The sequence below is a fragment of the Manis javanica genome, chromosome 10 (assembly GCF_040802235.1).
Source record: "Manis javanica isolate MJ-LG chromosome 10, MJ_LKY, whole genome shotgun sequence".
NCBI classification, from domain to species: Eukaryota; Metazoa; Chordata; class Mammalia; order Pholidota; family Manidae; genus Manis; species Manis javanica.
This window is the reverse complement of record NC_133165.1, coordinates 110,198,037-110,215,474: the sequence shown is the minus strand read 5'-3', so window position 1 is coordinate 110,215,474 and position 17,438 is coordinate 110,198,037. Positions and strand designations below refer to the sequence as shown.

Below are 17,438 nucleotides of genomic sequence, written 5' to 3'. Positions count from 1 at the left end.
ACTTTATAAGCAGTACTTTCTAAGGATAGCATTTCGGGCTTGCTATGTTAACTCTTCTGCACCCCCATTTAGTCCTCTTAACATACGCAGCATCAAAGAAGTCCAACAGCAAATAAATGGGGAGCAGGCATTCAAGTCCAGGCTGCCCAACTGTAAAGCTAGGTCTCTGACCATAGTGCAGTCCTGCCTCCCATTCTCTGACTCTTTTGTTTTCCTCCTTCCTGTTCCCCTTTTTGTCCAAGGCTGTGCCTCTTTCTATAGTAATAAACTTCCCATCCACTTAGTTCATGCAATGGAGACAGCAGTTTTCCTTAGAGGCTGAAAATTTCTCAAGTAATCCTAGGTCTTTTCTTTCTGAAACCAAAGAACTGAGGGAGAAAGTGAGGTCCCTCTAATGTCTTAGGGTTCAGATTCCAAGAAGTCAAGACTGTAAAACAGTTTCCTTAAAAGAAAAGCATTAGTCCCATCAGTATCACCTTCATATATTGGGGAGAACCCATTTCCAGCACTTAGCTCAGTGTGATAAAATGTTGAACCAACATTTACTAAGAGCCTATTTATCATGTACTAAGTCTAATACTAAGCCGTGGAGGTGCAAAGATGAATAAGACTCAGCCCTCAGGGAGCTCACAGTCCAGCAAGAGCAGAGGACCTAGGCAGGAAAACAAGTAACCACAATGCCTTCACCTCTGTGTAGCACATCACGGGTTCACATGGCTGTGGTGCGGACAGAGCCTCAAACCCGTGCTGTCAAAAGGGCAGAATGGGCCTCACCGTCTCCATTTTCCAGATGAAGAAACCAAAGCCTTCTGGAGAGGGAATGACTCACCCGAGACCACAAGACCAGTGTGGGTGGGGCTAATGCTGGGAGGCCAGCTTCCCCAGGACCAGCAGGGGGCGTCTCAGAGGCCTCTGCCTCCTCTTTTCTGGAAGTTCTCATCATCACTGTTCACTCGCTCTTAGGTGTATATCCTTGCCTGCAGAGCTATAACAGTTGGGACTATTCAGCACTGGATCCAGAGAGATTCCAGAGAGAAGAATTAATGTTTCAGGGAAGAAGACAGACAAAGGGTGAGGTACCCTTATGGCCTCCTGCTCTCTTCGCCTGCCGCACCTGGCCCCCATCTAGCTGGAGGAGGGAAGGGCCTTAGTACTCAAGGCCCCTCGGCGAGGCCAGGTTCTCTCTCAGGTACCCCCAGCCTAGCCATCACAATGACTGAAATGCTGATGCTTAGGAACCGCAGGTAGAGTCAGCACAATATAATTGTTGAGATGTGGGAGCAGAATTTTGCATTGTAATAGCAGATACTAGTTATTGGGAGTCTAATAGTGCCAAGTACTGTGCTGGGCTCTGTATCCTTTTTATTTAATCCTCACAACAACCAGCTGAAGTCCACACTAAATCCTCTTCAAAGAAAAGGAACCTAGAATTCAGAGAAGCATGTTGCCGGAGGCCAACTTTCTTATTGCCCTCCACAGGCAGGACAGAGCATTGTGTGCCAGGCCTGCATGGCCCCTGCCATGCAGTCTAGCGGGCAGTTTAACAGCACAGTGATATTATGGTGGGTCAGGCACTGTGATGGGGATTACAGGCGACATGGGGAGGGGCATGCAGTCCAGCCCTGGGAGGGTCCGCAAGCGGCAGAGGGGCTGAGATTTGAAGGATGTGTATTTTAGGCAGGTGAAAGGGAGAACTACTGCTCCAGGCAGGGGGAACAGCATGTGAGGAGACCCAGAGGCACTGAAGGGAACAGAGAGGCAGTCCTCATGTCAGCAGTGACAGGGTTATAATGGGTAATCATGGGTGTCTGAGTAAGGATTTAAACTCAGGACTGCGAAGGTAGGGAGACAAACTCTTGGATTAGCTGGGTATTTTCTCCAGCTAGGGGGGGTGTCTGCCCCTCTTTATGGGGCACCTCAGGAATGTAGCAAAGCCTTGTCTTTAATGGTCAAAAGGACCCAGAGAGCAGACAACATTTGGCTATTCAAATCCCTTGACAACTTTCAGGACCCTCTGGGGTGGGAGATAGAAGAAAAGAAATTACTTTTTTCTTAAATATGCTGAAAACTACATATTATCAAAGAATATGAGTCTGAGCACATAGCTATAATTTGATTAATAGTAAAAATAACACTAATGTATACAGATTTGTTCCCTGTACCAGCCACTGTTTGAAATACGTTTTGTTTTATCCCCACCCTGTCCTCCTGAGAGATCCCATCGTACAGCAGGAACTGAGGTGCCGGAGAGGTTCATGTGCCCAAGGCTTCCCCGCAGTGCTGGGGAGCCAGGATTCTCCCTAGACAGGCTAACTAACCTCCTGCTGTCAGACTGGTCTCTTTGGCCAGTTAAACCCTTTCCCTCCCTCAGTCTGATGCCCTTAGGGGAGGTAAGGGCCCTAGGAAGGAAGGAGGCATCTCCTAAGAGACATTGCTCTCTCACACCTCGGTGGGCCTCCTGGCATGGAGGGGCCCTGGCCAAGCTGCTAGCCTGCTGCCTACCCAGCCACCATCTGCAGCACCTCACCAGACCAGCAGCACAGTTTACCAAGATGGCCCAGTGATCTGTAAGCACACTCCAGTTTAAGAAGCCTGGTCTAGGGCACAGGGGGAGCATACCAGGTAGCGCTCGGAGAAGAGGATGGGTGCAGTTGCTGGATGGAAATTATAATAGCCACCACTCAGCTGGGGCCAAGCACCCTCACAGGCTCCTTCTAAGCATGTGCATTTACTGCCCCACTGAATAGGTTCACCTTCACAGCACTCGTCATGGACACCCGGGAATTTCAAAGTGAAAAAAAAGCCTAACCTGTGAATTGTCTTCAAATTTTATGATATTTCAGTGAATATTAATTTAACACCTTATGAGTTTACTTTTTTAGATGATTACTTTTTTAGTGTGTACTAGAGTGTTGATTTTTTAAGTGTTTAATCCAACTTTTATTCATTTCAATTTTGCAGGATTCTGAATCTTTTGTTTTTCCTTTGAAGATAGTACTTTTTTTTTTCAGGCTGGTTGAGGGCTTGCCTTGGGTACTGGGTCTGCATACATGATCTCCTTTAATTGGGCCATCAGCGCTGCAGAGTAGTTGGTATTCAAACCTTTTAACAGGATCAGAGAGGTTAGGTAATTTGCCCAAGGTCACGCAGCATGTGGAATGACAGAGGGCTCTGTTTTTGTCTGAGGCCGCTCCTCCTGCTGTTTCTGTTGCCTCTGGGGAAGGGGCTGCCTCAGAGCTCCTGGTCTTCAGTGTAATCCCCAGGACAAGGAGGAACTGAAAAGCAACTTTTTCTCTTCCCTAGGAAGACAGTGCTCTTTCCTGACTTCTAAGAGACACTTCCTCCAGAAGTCTGCCCAGAGCAGGAAAGCCCAGTGCCCTCAGGTGAGTGGGGAGGCCCAGCCAGACCCAGACCCCCTGCAGCCCCACAGGCTTCAGTGACTTCCAGTCGGCTCCACATCTCTGCACTGTCTGCCTATCACCTCGGGGAGGGACATGGTGGTCCTCCAGATGCACCTGGAAGAGTGGAGTGCCCAAGGGTGACCACAGCAGTCTAGGAGGAGAGGACAGGAACCACTTCAAGGGGGGACTGCAGCGCCCGGTGCTTTACGTCTTTTTCTCCCCATTGATCCTCATCACTAACACGGCCTGGCTGACAGCTGGGTGCGTTCGCTCTCTGCCTGTTGACGCCCCCTTCTTGGTCCCTCCCAGCACTACCTCTCCTCTCCCTCCCCCAGAGCTCCCTCAGTTGCAGGAGGCTCCCTCTCCCTCAGGACCTCGGGACCCCTGCAATCTTTTCAAACTGCTGGCCCTGCCCTACTCCTCCCACTCTGAAACACCCTCCTCCCAACCCAAATAAAAAGCACTTCCAAACCTCAGAAGGCTTCCTTCCCCTTGCCTCCGGAGTAGACTGACCTGCCTGGCTCTGCCATGTCTGGCCAGGCCCATCTCCACCCTCCTGGGTTCCTGGGGTTCCTGCTGCACGGGCATTCTTTCGGTTCCTAGACACCACACCCCCTACCAACACCAAGCCTATCTACCTGCCATTCCTCTTGTCCCCGGTACGCTCCCTCCACCACTGCATCATCTTTGTCACCATCTCCCATCGGTAGCATGAAACAAGCCAAACTTACCAATAAAGGCCTGTTCTTTCTGGAGAGCCGGAAAAAAATCAAAGCTCAAGCAAACTACAATTGAGGCCTTTTACTGCCTGTTTTTCTAAGTAACACTTTACTGACTGACATACAGGCTTGGTCACTGGTTGACCATTGTCTTTGACTGTCTTTGCGCTGCAGTGGCAGAGTTGAGTAATTGCAATGGAGACTTTATGGCCTGCAAAGTCCACACTGTTTCCGGATCTTTGCAGAAGAAATTTGCTCCCCCTGCTTTAGGGGACACATACTCATACTTCCATCTTAGCTGAGTCCCTTGTCCTCAGGGTCAGCTGTCTTGACCTTGGTCTGGAGTCTTGTTAACTGTGCTCATATCCCTCTCTTTTTGGGCATTTGAGTTAATTCTTCAGCCATTACTGTAATATGGCTGGCTCCCCAACTAATCTTCAAGCTCTACACCAACATCTCCATTTCTAATGCCATGCTTCATTCTTAACAAGTAGCATATGAGGCTTGATTCATTGTTAGAACAGCCTCCCCTGTTTGTTTGGTGCAGAGTTGGGGGTGTCCACCCTGCAACATTCTGCAAAGGAATGTTTGGGATGGGTGAAGGGTGTGCCTTTCTTTTGTAAACTTTTTAATATTAAATATTATGTTAAAATGTCAACAGCTGCACATTCTGAGGATGATCATTTTTAGAAAACAGTCTGTAAGGGAACTTGAGGATCTGGACATTGATGTCCTTGGAACTGGCAGCCCTGCTATTCCTTGGAAAACTTCCATGTCACAAAGGGGTTGAAGGTCTCTGGTTAGGAGCCTGGCCTCATGAGTTCAGATTCAGGCTCTGCAGCCTTAGACAAGTTACTTAACATCTCTAAGGCTTGTTTTCTTAGAGATGGCCCAGCCCGGCCTCCATGCAGTGACCAGAGTGGTCTTTTATAGACATACACCAGATGAGGCTTTCTCCTAAAATCTCCAACAGCTTCTCCAGTGCACTACAAGAAAAGTCCAGACTCCTTAGCCTGACTTGAATTGCCCTGCAGATTCTAGCCACCACCTCTCTTTCCAGCCTTCGCGCATCCATTTCCTACATTCCACCAGACATCAGCCTGCTGGACTTTCTTCTCCCTCTTAGACACTGCAGGCCTGTGCCCAGTTGGGCCTTTGCAGTAATTGTCACCTTCGTCTGGACGATGCTTTCCTCAGAGCTCCCGAGGGAATGGCTGGCTCCTTGTCTTTCAGATCCCAGTTTCACTGTCATTGCCTGGGTCCGTTCCTGATTCCCCAGCTACTCTGTAGCATCACATTGGCTGTCTTAATTCCCTTTGTAGTGCTCACCACGATCTGCTCTTTCTCCTGTGGGATTTAGCTATTGTTTGGTGTCTGTCTCCTGCAATTAGAATGTAAACCCTGTGAGAACAGGACCCCTCTTCCTTTACCATTGTTAAATCTCTGGCTCCTGGAAGGCCTAGCGCAAGGAAGACACTCAGCAAACATCTCTTAACTGCACGAATGAGGTCATCTCTGTAAACCCTTGGCCCTGTGCTTAGCATAAGTGATGCTCTGTGAATGTCCACCCCCAAAAGCATAGCCAAAGCAGGCACTGCAGAGGGACAGCTGTCACTCAGAGACCAAGATCAAAATATCATTTAATGTTTTTGCCCTGCCTGTTGCACTGTGTAAAACACATGTATTTTCTTTTTACTGAAATAAATAAAATCTTCTGAGAGTTATTTCAGAAACTCAACTAAAAGATTCTATTTTCTGCCCTAGAAATAGAAATAATCAAAAGCTTTCCAACCTTGAAAGCAGCTGAAGTTTTACTGGGCAAACCAGGATGGAGAAAGTAGTTGAATTCCATGGTGAGGACAGAGCCTCTGTCTTGTTTGTAGCAGACACACTTCCCCATCTGTTCAAGGAAGTAGTTGGCTGTGTTCACAATATGCTTTTCAAAGGCAACAATCTGTCTGAGAGGCCACAGTTCAGTTACTTGAAGTCTGGCCTTGTGGTCTGGCCTTTCTCTTGCCTGGTGTTGGGGATAAAAAATGCATCACACTGTATATCTGGCTTCTGTGCTGAGGCTCAGCTATAAATAAGGGTTCCTACCTATTAGAGACAGGGTCACTCATTCATTTAATAAATATTTGAGAGGTTAGTCAAAGAAGGCCCTTATGAGGAATCATCATTAGAGTACTTATTTGCAAACAACGGAAACTTATGCCAGCTAATTTAAGCACAAGGAAATATATTAAAGGATGTTAGTGGCACACAGCTACCCAGGAGGGTTAGTGTGTTAGTTTCAGAGGCCATGCCCCCAAGGAGGATGTACCATCATGCAGGTATGTGGCTGTGCTCTGACCAGTGTTATTGGGGACTGGATACTCAAAGTTGTGGTCTGCTTCCCTTGAAAAACCAGCTCCTGTCAACGGTCTCTCCAAAAACTTGAGTCTGCATGCCACCTGCATACTCATGCTGCACCTTAGCATCTTGAGGTCTCAGGCAGGTGCGTTACAGCCGAAGTAGAGCCTAGGAAATGTGCACCCCAGCCACAAAAGAAGCCAACAGAGCAGCTTAAGTCTTTCACCTTGGGACATGGGTCTTATGTACATGGAGAAGGGAAGGCACACATGTGACAACACCCCCAGAAAGTGCCATTTGAGCTGAGAACCAAAGGATGGGACTGAGTCAGCCATTAGAAGATTGAGTGGAAGGACCTTCAAGAAAAGGGGGCACAGCATGTGCAAAGGCCCTGAGACAAAAATAAAAAAAGAGGTTGAGATAGTCAGGGAACAGAGAGAAGGCCAGTGATACTATAGCCTAGTGCATGTGCGGAAAAGGGGGCAAGAGTCAGGGCTGGGGAAGTAGCTGGATCCTGTAGACTTGCAAGGGCTATAGTAAGGAGCATGGACATAATGCAAGTGCTCAGGGAATCCATTAAAATCAGGGGATGACGTGATCTGATTAATATTTTTAAATGATCACACTGTCTTCTGAATATGGAGAATATCATGGAGTGGGACAGTTAGGAGGTTTTTGTAATTGTCTAAAAAGGATACATTGATAGATAGCAAGAAGTAGACAGACCTGAAATGTGTTTTGGAGATAGATCTTTCAGCAGTTGCTAATGGGTTGGCTTTGGGAGTGGGGAGGAGAGGTGGAAAAAGAAAGGAAGGATTCAAGAATGCTTCCCAGATGTGTGGCTTAAGCAGCGGAATGGTGCCACTTACTGAGATAGAACATGTTGAGTTTGGGGTAAGGGAAAGCTAACAAGTGTTCACTTTTTAACCTTAAGATGGCTGTGAGAAGTACAATGTAGATGTCACATAGGTAGTTATATATACAAGACGAGACTTCAGAGATTGCGTTAAAGAAAGAACGATACTTTACATTGGGTTACAGAACAATTTCTACCTGTTTTATATATCTGTGACAAAATATGGAAACTAGTAGTGCATGGCCACCATGGAGCCATAAGCAAAAGCAGAAAAACACACTAGGCTTGCTTCCAGAAGATCTAAATTTCCATCTAGGTGATGCTACTCGTTATATAGCTTTGAGCAAATCTGAGACTCTGTGTTCTTATCTGCAAAATGGGTATCACAATTGGTATTAATTCTTATAGATTCGGTCTAGGGATAGGTGATGTCCTAAAGATTTTTGTCTAGTCATGGCCTATCAGAATGTCTACTCATTTCAACAAGAATTTTCCCAAGTTCCAGAGCATGGGTACAGTAAGCATCATTAACAGTAACGACCCAAATTCCTCCAGCTCATGCCCATACCTGCTAATATCGGCTGCAAAGCTCTCTCCCCTCCCAGACATTTCCGGACATCCCCATTGAATCTCATATTGGCTCACAGTCAGGCTCCCCTGCTGGTCTGTCCCATCACAGCTAAGCCCTCAGCAGGCAGAATCAGTGCAGCCAGGTGACCGTATGTGGTAGAACGGTGCCATCCCCTCTGGGCCACGGTGGGGGGTGGTCCCAGAGCAGTCTTAGTTCACCCCGATCCCAGTGGTGGTCACTTTGCTTCACACACCCAGTGGTGCTTGCTGATCTCAACATGAGAGAATGGGTGAAAAAGTACTTTGGGGAGTCGGCTATGGGCAGATTGTCTTTGCATATATCCCCTCTAGTCCTTACAGTATCCCTGCAGGGTAGGTAATTATTATCTTTATTTGACAAAAGAAGAAATAGACTCAAAGAGATGAATAACTTGCCTCAGTCCACACAGCTGACCTCAGCACATTGTCAGTCTGAGTTCTTTCTGCATCACTATGCTGTCTCTCCAGTAAGTGGGAGGGTCTAATAACTCAAACCCAAGCGGTCTCCTTGTGTTTGCTGTCTGCTCTGCGGCGGATCTCTCTGAGGCCTGTTATCAATGAGTGGATGCTTCACTGAGCCCTGGCTCCAACAGATCCTAGTAACCACTTCAACACTCTAAAAACCAGTAGCTGTTGGACAACCAGCTGCATGGTATATGGGAAGTCCTTTCCGCTTTCTCCTTCCCATTCAAGTATATTTACATAAAGCAAAGGAGTTTGTTGAGGCTGGTGGACTGCTTGTCTGCCACCTGGTGGGCCATCTGTTAACACTGCCAAACTCCTACTCATCCTTAAAGACAGAACGAGAGTGTCTTCTCTCCTTGGAAGCCCTCCAGCTCTCCCCCAGACAGAATCAAACATTCCCCACCCCAGCTTCCTGTGATACTCTGCTCGTACTAGTTGCAGCAGACTATTAGTTATTCCCCAAGATCTGTCGTTTCCTTCCTCTAGAAAGAGAACCTCTGGCTTTTGGCTGGGCACATACATGGCCAGAATAAAGATGACATTTCTTTGCCTCCCCTTCAGCTATGTACAGCCATGTGACTAGGGTCCAGTTAATGAGATGCATGCAGATACGCCACATGGCAATTTCTGGAAACCTTCCTTTAAAAAACAGTTCATATGAATCCCTTGTCTCTTTGTCCTTTTCTCCATTCTGCTTCCTGGAATGTGAATGTGATGACTGGAGCTCTAACTGCCATCTTGGACCCTAAACACAAAGCTCCTATCTTAGAAAAGGTGGTATCATGAGCCGAAAGAAGTTGGAATCCCTAAGGACTTGCTACGGCAGAAATACCATAAAATCCCTGCCTACCTTCAGTGTGTTAGAGGAAAATTTCTACCTAGTTTGAGCCATTGTTATTTTGAGTCTCTGTCACTCACATACAAACCTAATCCTAACTTATATTACCTCTCTAATAAATGTGTGATACTTTCTACACCTTAGTGTAATTATCTATTCACTATTTCCTCCCTGGTCAGGGACTAGGTTTCAGAGTCGTCCAGTACCGGACACATTAGTAGTTGCTCAATGAAATGTTTACTGAAGGAGGGGTGGTGAGGATTGAGTAAACAGTGGCAGCAGTGTCCACAGAGCACTTGCCGTGAGTGACCACTTGTTCACTCTGCGTGCATTGCCGGACTTAGACCTCATAAAACCCAATGCGGAAACCAAGGCAGTCGAGAGTTCAGTGACTCGCCCAAGATTACCAGCTGGTGAGTGACAGGGCTGGGACTGGAACCCAGGCTGCCTCAGGCCCCAGCCCATGTGTTTTCTGCCAGCAGCTTCTCCCCACCGTGCTCCTGGGATGGAAGGCCGAGTGCTCACCCTGGGCCTGGGAAGTCTGCATGTTCCTCTGCTGAGAACAGTGAAAAATATCTAGAAAACTGCATGTACAATTTTTGTGTTCTTCTCACTACTAGTTTTACTAAATTTGTTCTGTTTTTTTTTCCTCTCCAGGAGCCTTTTAATGTAAATTCATCCAATGAGAGAATCTCTTATGGCAAGAATTCACTGGATAACTCACAAAAACAGAATACCGCAAAAGGTATGTTAACTTCCTAAAAGGGAAATGTAGGATTTTGATTTATTTATTATCTCTAAAATCTAGTGTCTTGGGTTTATTTGAACATAATTTGCCACCCTGGTTTACATTTGTGGTTCTAGCCTGGGCCTGGGCACCAAGTAATATCTTATGAGAGGAAGCAATTGTCTTTTCAGCCCAGCAGCACAGGTTAAACTCCTTTTGTGATGATGAGTTTAGCACAGTGCCAATATCTATGGGGAAGAGCAGTTGTTGACAATGGAAGAAAATTAATCTCAGACATGATCACTGCTTTTCTCCCCCATGAGAGACCAGCATTTGAGGTAGGAGTTGATTCATGCCTAGGTGTTAATATATAAAGGTGGCTGAGTGACTGCGTGGAGGGGTCAATGTCAGTGAAAGAAAAGTTCGTTGCTCACGGTTCTGCTGGAACATGAGGTGTGGCTCACCACGCAGGGCCGTGGCAGGAAGCAGCAGCGTCAGCCAGGAGGCAGGAGGAGCAAGGGAAAGGGACAGGCCACAGCCTTTACTGGTATTTCCTTGGGAAACGGTACGCATGACAAGGTGAACTGATTAAGATGGCTGGTTTGAGTAATTCTGGTGGGCTTTGGCGTAAAGGGGCTGTTCCTGGTTAGCCCCTGGCCCCCAGTTAGTGTAGGCCAGGCGAAATATCAGCTTGGTGTGTGAGTTAGATAAAGGAAGTGCTTTAGAGCAGGGGCTCTGAGTCACAGAGATGTGAACACCTTTGGCCAACAGTGTCGCCAAATAGACAAGTACAGAACCTAAGAAAACACAACAGGAAACTGTGTTCGATAAGTATCATTTTAGATGACTTCACACATGTCATCATTGAAAGGGTATCTCGCCGTGACCCTCCTTACCCCAGAACGACTCAGGAGACAAGGGCCCACGCAGGAGATTTCATTACCTGAAAGAGAAAACGGCTGCCCCCAGAGAGAGGGAGCAGCAGCTCGTGGGTGAGGAAGCACGTTTTAAGGAGCAGGGGTAGGGTGTGTTCTTAAGGGGTGATTGGATCTTAAGGGGTTGGCGACCATCTGATCAGTGGTGATTGGATCTTAAGAGGTGGGGGTCTAAGCACCAGAATTTGCCTTCAATAATTATTCCAAAAAATTAAACTATGCTTTGAAATGGAGGCTCAGAGAAGCTACTATGTAAATAATAAAGCTGTTACTAACAAAACAAAACAAAGCAAAACATGGGGATCACTCTTTGAGAGTGATAGCCAGGGTTCCAAATAGAAGTAAATATTTGTGGGAGACTTTGCAAGTTCCCAAATATACATATATTCGAATGAATACACATATTCATATATTCATGAAGATCCATGAGTCAAAGACGGAAGTACCAAGGAGAACTAAAAAATATTTTGAAATGAATGAAAGTGAGACCTTCTTTTTCTAATATGAACATTTAATACTATAGATTTTCCTCAAGACAAGTGTTTTAGGTACAGTCTTTTTATTTTTATTCAGTTTGAGATGTTTCAACTTCATAGCTATTACAAATAATGTTGCTGTGAACATTCATGTGCAATTTTTATGTGTATATATGTTTTCATTTCTCTTGGGCATATGCGTACCTAGGAGTGGAATTCCTGGGTCACATGTTAAACATTTTGAGGAACTGCCAAACTGTGTTCCAAAGTGATCACCATACGTATTTTAAAGACTGTAAAAGGAGGAAAATAGTCAATTATGTTTACTATGCATAACTAGATTTATTATATATTTACTATATATTACTATATATATATATAACCAGATAGTTGCAATTTCTATTACTTTTCCTTCATTCCTGAAGTTTCAAGTTTCCCTCCAGTATCATTTTCCTTCTACCAAAAAAAAAATGTCCTTTAATATTTCATTTAAAATAGGCCTGCTGGCAATTTCATCTGAGGATGTCTTTATTTCAGCTTTTCTCTGACAGAATATTTTTTCTGGATTTAGAATTCTAGGTTGACAAACCTCTTCTCTTAGCACTTTACAGTGTTGTTTCACAGCTGTGGGGCCTCAATTGTCTGATGAGAAATCCACAGTCATTTAAATTGTTGTTCCCCCTGAGTAATGCATAATTTGTGTAATGTATTTTTCTCTGGCTGCCCTCAAGATAATTTCTTTGTCTTTCAGCTGGTTGATTATGATGTGTTATGGGGATGGGGTTTCTTTGAACTTGTTTGGGGTTTGCAGAGCTTCTTGATTCTGTAAGATTATGTCTTTTGCCAAATTTGGGAAGTTTTCAGACATTTTTTCAATTAATTTTTTTCTGTACCACATTCTCCTTTCTTTCTGGGACTTTGATGAACACAAATGTTAGACCTGTGCATATTGTCCCATAGGTCCCTGAGACTCTATGCATTGTTTCCAGTTTTTTATCTGCATTGTTCGGATTGTGTGGTATAATAAAAATAGAGATTTGGTCTTTGTCCCCAGTTGCTGGCACAGTGCTCCTAAAACCCTAGGAATTTCCTGAGTGATAGGAGTGTCTTTTGTTATTCATAATGAACATCTTTCAACCACACATATGCTAATAAGGCGACTGGTTTTGGGGTCCCAGATTGCTTCAGGATGGGTCTGGTTACCAGAAAAAACAAACATGATCAGGGGGTGGAAACTTTCAGCCAATCTCTAGGGAGTAATAGGGGATCAGATCTTGGACTGTAAAAACTATCGAGCAGTGTGATTTGGAGAACTTCCGGGTTGCTGAGCATAATATATGCTGGGAGGTTGTGCCTGAAGAGGGCATGGAAGCTCCATGCCCCATCCACTTTGTATCCTTACTCTATCTATTTCTTCCATTTGGTTGTTCCTGAGTTGTATCTTTCATAATAAGTCTGTAATAATAAGTATAGCACTTTCCTGAGTTCTGTGGGTAATCCTAGTGAATTATCTATTGGGTTGTAGAAACCCCCAAATTTGTAATCAGCCAGAAACAAGTGTGGGTAGCCTGGGCACCCCATTTGAGACTAGTGCCTAAAGTGGGGACAGTCTTGTCAGACTGAGTCCTTAAATTTGTGGAATTTGACACTAATCCAGATAGATATGGAATTGAATTGAATTAAATTGTTGGACACCCAGTTCGTTTCAGTGATTAGGAGAACTGATATGGAAAAGCCACATATGTAATGTCAGAAAACACCACACAAATTGGATAATTTCTGTTGATCTGTCCTCAAAGTTCACTGTCTCTTTCCTCTGTCACTGCAATTCTCCTATTGATCCCATCTAGTGAATTTTTTGTTTCTGTTGTATTTTACAGTTGTAAAATTTCTATTTGGTCCTGTCATAGCTCCTTTTTTCTCCTGAGACTTCCTATTTTTTCATTTGTTTCAAAAGTATTCACCCTTACTTCTTACAGCATTGTTATAATAGCTGATATACAGTCTTTTCTGATGACTCTTAACATTTCAACATTGGAGTCATTTCAAGGTTAGCAATGCTGATTGTCTTTTTCCTTGAGAATTCATCAAACTTTTTGTGCAAGAATTGGATCTTTTATTCTCATTTAATCACAGTACCCTTCCTAATTCTGCTTAGCATTTTTAAAGGCCTCTTCTTCCTAATTATGTGAACATAGTAGAGCCAGTAGAGAATTCAATCATGACATTTGAGTTAGTGTTACATTTATTGTTTGCATGTCTTTTTTTCTCACTAAGCTGTGAGTTCTTTGAAGATAATCTTCTAGCACCTACCATGGGCCCAGCACATAGTAGATGCTCAGTAAATGTTTATTGGTTAGGTAGATAGATGGATAAGTAAATGGACAAATGAGTGGCAAGAGGTGTATATCTGGCTAAAACGTAAGTGAAGTTGTATGAATTTACCCGAGCTGCTTCCTCTAGTATTTCCCAATGATCTGAATATTCCCAGGCATTTTCACACTAATAGGAAGCTGAGATTTACCTATACTCTTTCTCATCACATCTGACAAACTCCAAAGATCATTTCTTTTTGCTAATATTGCATTGACAGGACACCATTATCAGACTCTGGTTTTGAGGAAAGCTACACAACAGGTCAAGAGGCTATCAGAAGCCAGAGAACATGATATTATGCTTTCTAAGCAGGTGAGCATATGATTGGAAATTTAATAGCAAAGATTATTTAAAAGGGACTGGGAGATAGGACCAGAAAAACTGAAGATGTCAGGGTAAGAACAGGTGCGTTTATTTTTTATTTTTATTTTTATTTTTATTAAGGTATTATTGATATACACTCTTATGAAGATTTCACATGAAAAAACAATGTGGTTACTACATTTACCCATATTATCAAGTCCCCACCCATACTCCAATGAAGTCACTGTCCATCACTGTAGTAAGATGCCACATATTCACTGTTTGCCTTCTCTGTGCTACACTGTTTTCCCCATGATCCCCCATACATGTGTACTAAACATAATACCCCTCAATCCCCTTCTCTCTCCCTCCTCACCCACACTCCCACACCCCTCCCCTTTGGTAACCACTAGTTCCTTCTTGGAGTCTCTGAGTCTGCTGCTATTTTGTTCCTTCAGTTTTGCTTTATTGTTGTACTCCACAAATGAGGGAAATCATTTGGCACTTGTCTTTCTCCACTTGGGTTTTTTCACTGAGCATAATGTCCTCCAGCTCTATCCATGCTGCTGCAAATGGTAGGATTTGTTTCTTTCTTATGGCTGAATAGTATTCTATTGTGTATATGTACCACCTCTTCTTTATCCATTCATCTACTGATGGACACTTAGGTTGCTTCCATATCTTGGCTATTGTAAAAAGTGCTGCGATAAACATAGGGGTGTATATGTCTTTTCGAATCTGAATAGTTGTATTCTTTGGGTAAATTCCAAGGAGTGGGATTCCTGGGTCAAAGGGTATTTCTATTTTTAGTTTTTTGAGGAACCTCCATTTTGCTTTCCACAATGGTTGAACTAGTTTACATTCCCACCAGCAGTGTAGGAGGGTTCCCCTCTCTCCTCATCCATCCCCGCCAGCATTTGTTGTTCCTAGTCTTTTCGATGCTGGCCATCCTTACTGGTGTGAGGTGATATCTCATTGTGGTTTTAATCTGCATTTCCCTGATGGTTAGTAATGTGGAGCATCTTTTCATGCGCCTGTTGGCCATCTGAATTTCTTCTTTGGAGAACTGTCTCTTCATATCCTCTGCCCATTTTTTGATCAGGTTATTTGCTTTTTGTGTGTTGAGGTGTGTAAGTTCTTTATATATTTTAGATGTTAACCCCTTGTCAAATATGTCATTTACAAATATATTCTCCCATACTGTAGGATGCATTTTTGTTCTGTTGATGGTGTCCTTTGCCGTACAGAAACTTTTTAGTTTGATATAGAATGGGTGCATTTCTGATGGTAGACTCAGCTGACACAGTCAGGAGCTCTGCTAAGGGTAAGTCCTGGCTGGGGTAGGCAAAAGTTGAGTGAGCATTTTGTCTGGATTTTTGTAGGGGTTTAAATTACTTGCTTGAAGCTCAGGAGCCTTGGTATGATGGAAAGAGGGCACTGAATCTGTTTCCTACTCTATAAAATAGGGATGTAATTCCTAGGTCATGGTGTCCTTATGAGGTTTCCCTGAGGTAGTGATGATAATTAACCTACCTGTCAGGCACTACACTAAGCTTGTGCATGAAGTACATTTTATTTTATTGTCACAGTCCTCTGAGACAATTACTCCTGTTACTCTTCAGTTATCGTAAGGAAAGTGATGCTCAGAGCAGTAATTAATTTGTCCACATTCACAAAGTAAATAACAGATAAAACCAAGACTCACAGCAGATCTGTCTGACTCTAAGCCTGAGCTCTTTGCCACCAGCACAGTCCCCAGAACATGAGAAGCACTGGATTAATGTGTGTTCTCTCCTCTTCTCCTTGCCTCCTCCAACTCTTCCCCGCAAACTCGGTGGATGGTAGTTTGCAGGAAGAAGATAAATGGCATCTTCAGTCTTTTGTGGTAGGAAGAGGCCCTTTGGACCCTGAACAGGGCAGGAGGTTTTGGCGCTCCCCTAAGACACCAACTAGCAAGGAAGTCACGTCATAGATTTGGGGCCAAGTTCAGCAAGTATTGCAGAAGATTTCTTGAATCTTCATTTCTTCTTATTTATTACCACTGCCTTTTTCCTCTCAGCATTTAGCAGTGAAACTTTTGAGAAGCTGCAGAGCATGGTAGAAAAGACAAACAGACATGGGTTCAAATCTTATTGCTGCATCTTATCAACTGTGTTACTTGAGGAAGTTGTTTAACTTTTCTGAGTTTCTTCTATAAAATGGGGAAAATAAAGCCTGGCAGCCTTATGGTCCTTACTGCTGATAGGATCTCTCCAGAGATAGAAGACAGGAGATGAACAATTCAGCCCTACTCTGATCCGTCTTGGTGGGTAGGGGAAGCCCAGCAGTTAGAGCCGATGGTGGCAGAGTGTGACAGGAATGGAAAGCAGGTAAGAGCGGACGGCCTGGCGGAGACAACGGGAAGGGAAGGGCCAAAGGCAAGCTGGCTCGGCAAGCTGTTCGCGGGGCCTGCTGGGCGCTCCCTGCTGGGGAGCCAGCATGTGGCTGCACTGCTATAAGAAGCCCAGCGTTGGTATCACCTGCCCATTCTTTGTTTTTAATACCATAATTGAGAAGGTAATCTTTGCCCATGGTAAAATCAAACATCATTAAACGATATATAATAAAAAGTAAATCTCTTTTCCATGGTGTCCCCTATGCCCCCTCTCCAGAGGCAAACACTATTTTCCCATGTAGCCTAGAAATGTTTGATGGAATATAAACCTTTTTGTTTTTTTAACACAAATTGGAATATTGTATACACTGTTTTACACTTTGCTTTTTCAATCTAACATATAATAGCTAACATTATTGATTGCTCACTACGTATCATTGTTTTAAACATATCACATATATTAATTCTTTTAATCCTCACACACCCCTAAGAGAAATAGGTTTTATTTATTATCCCCACTTTATAGACAAGGAAACTAAGCCTCAGAAGTAAGTATCTCACCCAAAGTCAAATAGCTAGTAAGTGCTAAAGCCAAGATTTTCTTTAGATAGAATTCAGATACCATAAAATTCAGCATTTTAATGTACAATTCATTGGTTTTTGGTGTATTCACGAGGTTGTGTAATCATCACCATGATCTAATTTCAGAACATATTTATGACCCCAAAAAAAGAAACCCATACTCATCAGGAGACCCTCTCCGGTCCTCACTGCCCGGTCCTCTCTCCCCGTCGCCTCTGGAAACCTCAGATCTACCTTGTTTCTATGGATTTGCCTCTTCTGGGCATTTCCCATGCAGAGCAATGTGTCTGTCATGCTGCTTTGACTCTAAACATCTCACCAGGTGGCTCTTTGCTGTGTTTTCCTGAGTAAGGACTGTCCCCTCCCTCTGGTGAATTCTGATACCAGCTAAGATGGGTTTTTTTTTTTTTAACGTCCTACCGTATTAG

General features: G+C 44.1%; 1 protein-coding gene across 1 annotated transcript in view; it reads left to right on the top strand.

Annotated features, from left to right (window-relative positions):
- The window catches only part of FAM227A (family with sequence similarity 227 member A), a 57,521-nt gene that overhangs the window by 18,059 nt on the left and 22,024 nt on the right, over window positions 1-17,438 (top strand). The window contains exons 9-12 of the mRNA XM_073213887.1: window positions 964-1,071; window positions 3,304-3,383; window positions 9,895-9,982; window positions 13,969-14,063. Coding sequence (XP_073069988.1) covers window positions 964-1,071; window positions 3,304-3,383; window positions 9,895-9,982; window positions 13,969-14,063 — 371 coding nt within the window. The remainder of the gene's footprint in view (window positions 1-963; window positions 1,072-3,303; window positions 3,384-9,894; window positions 9,983-13,968; window positions 14,064-17,438) is intronic.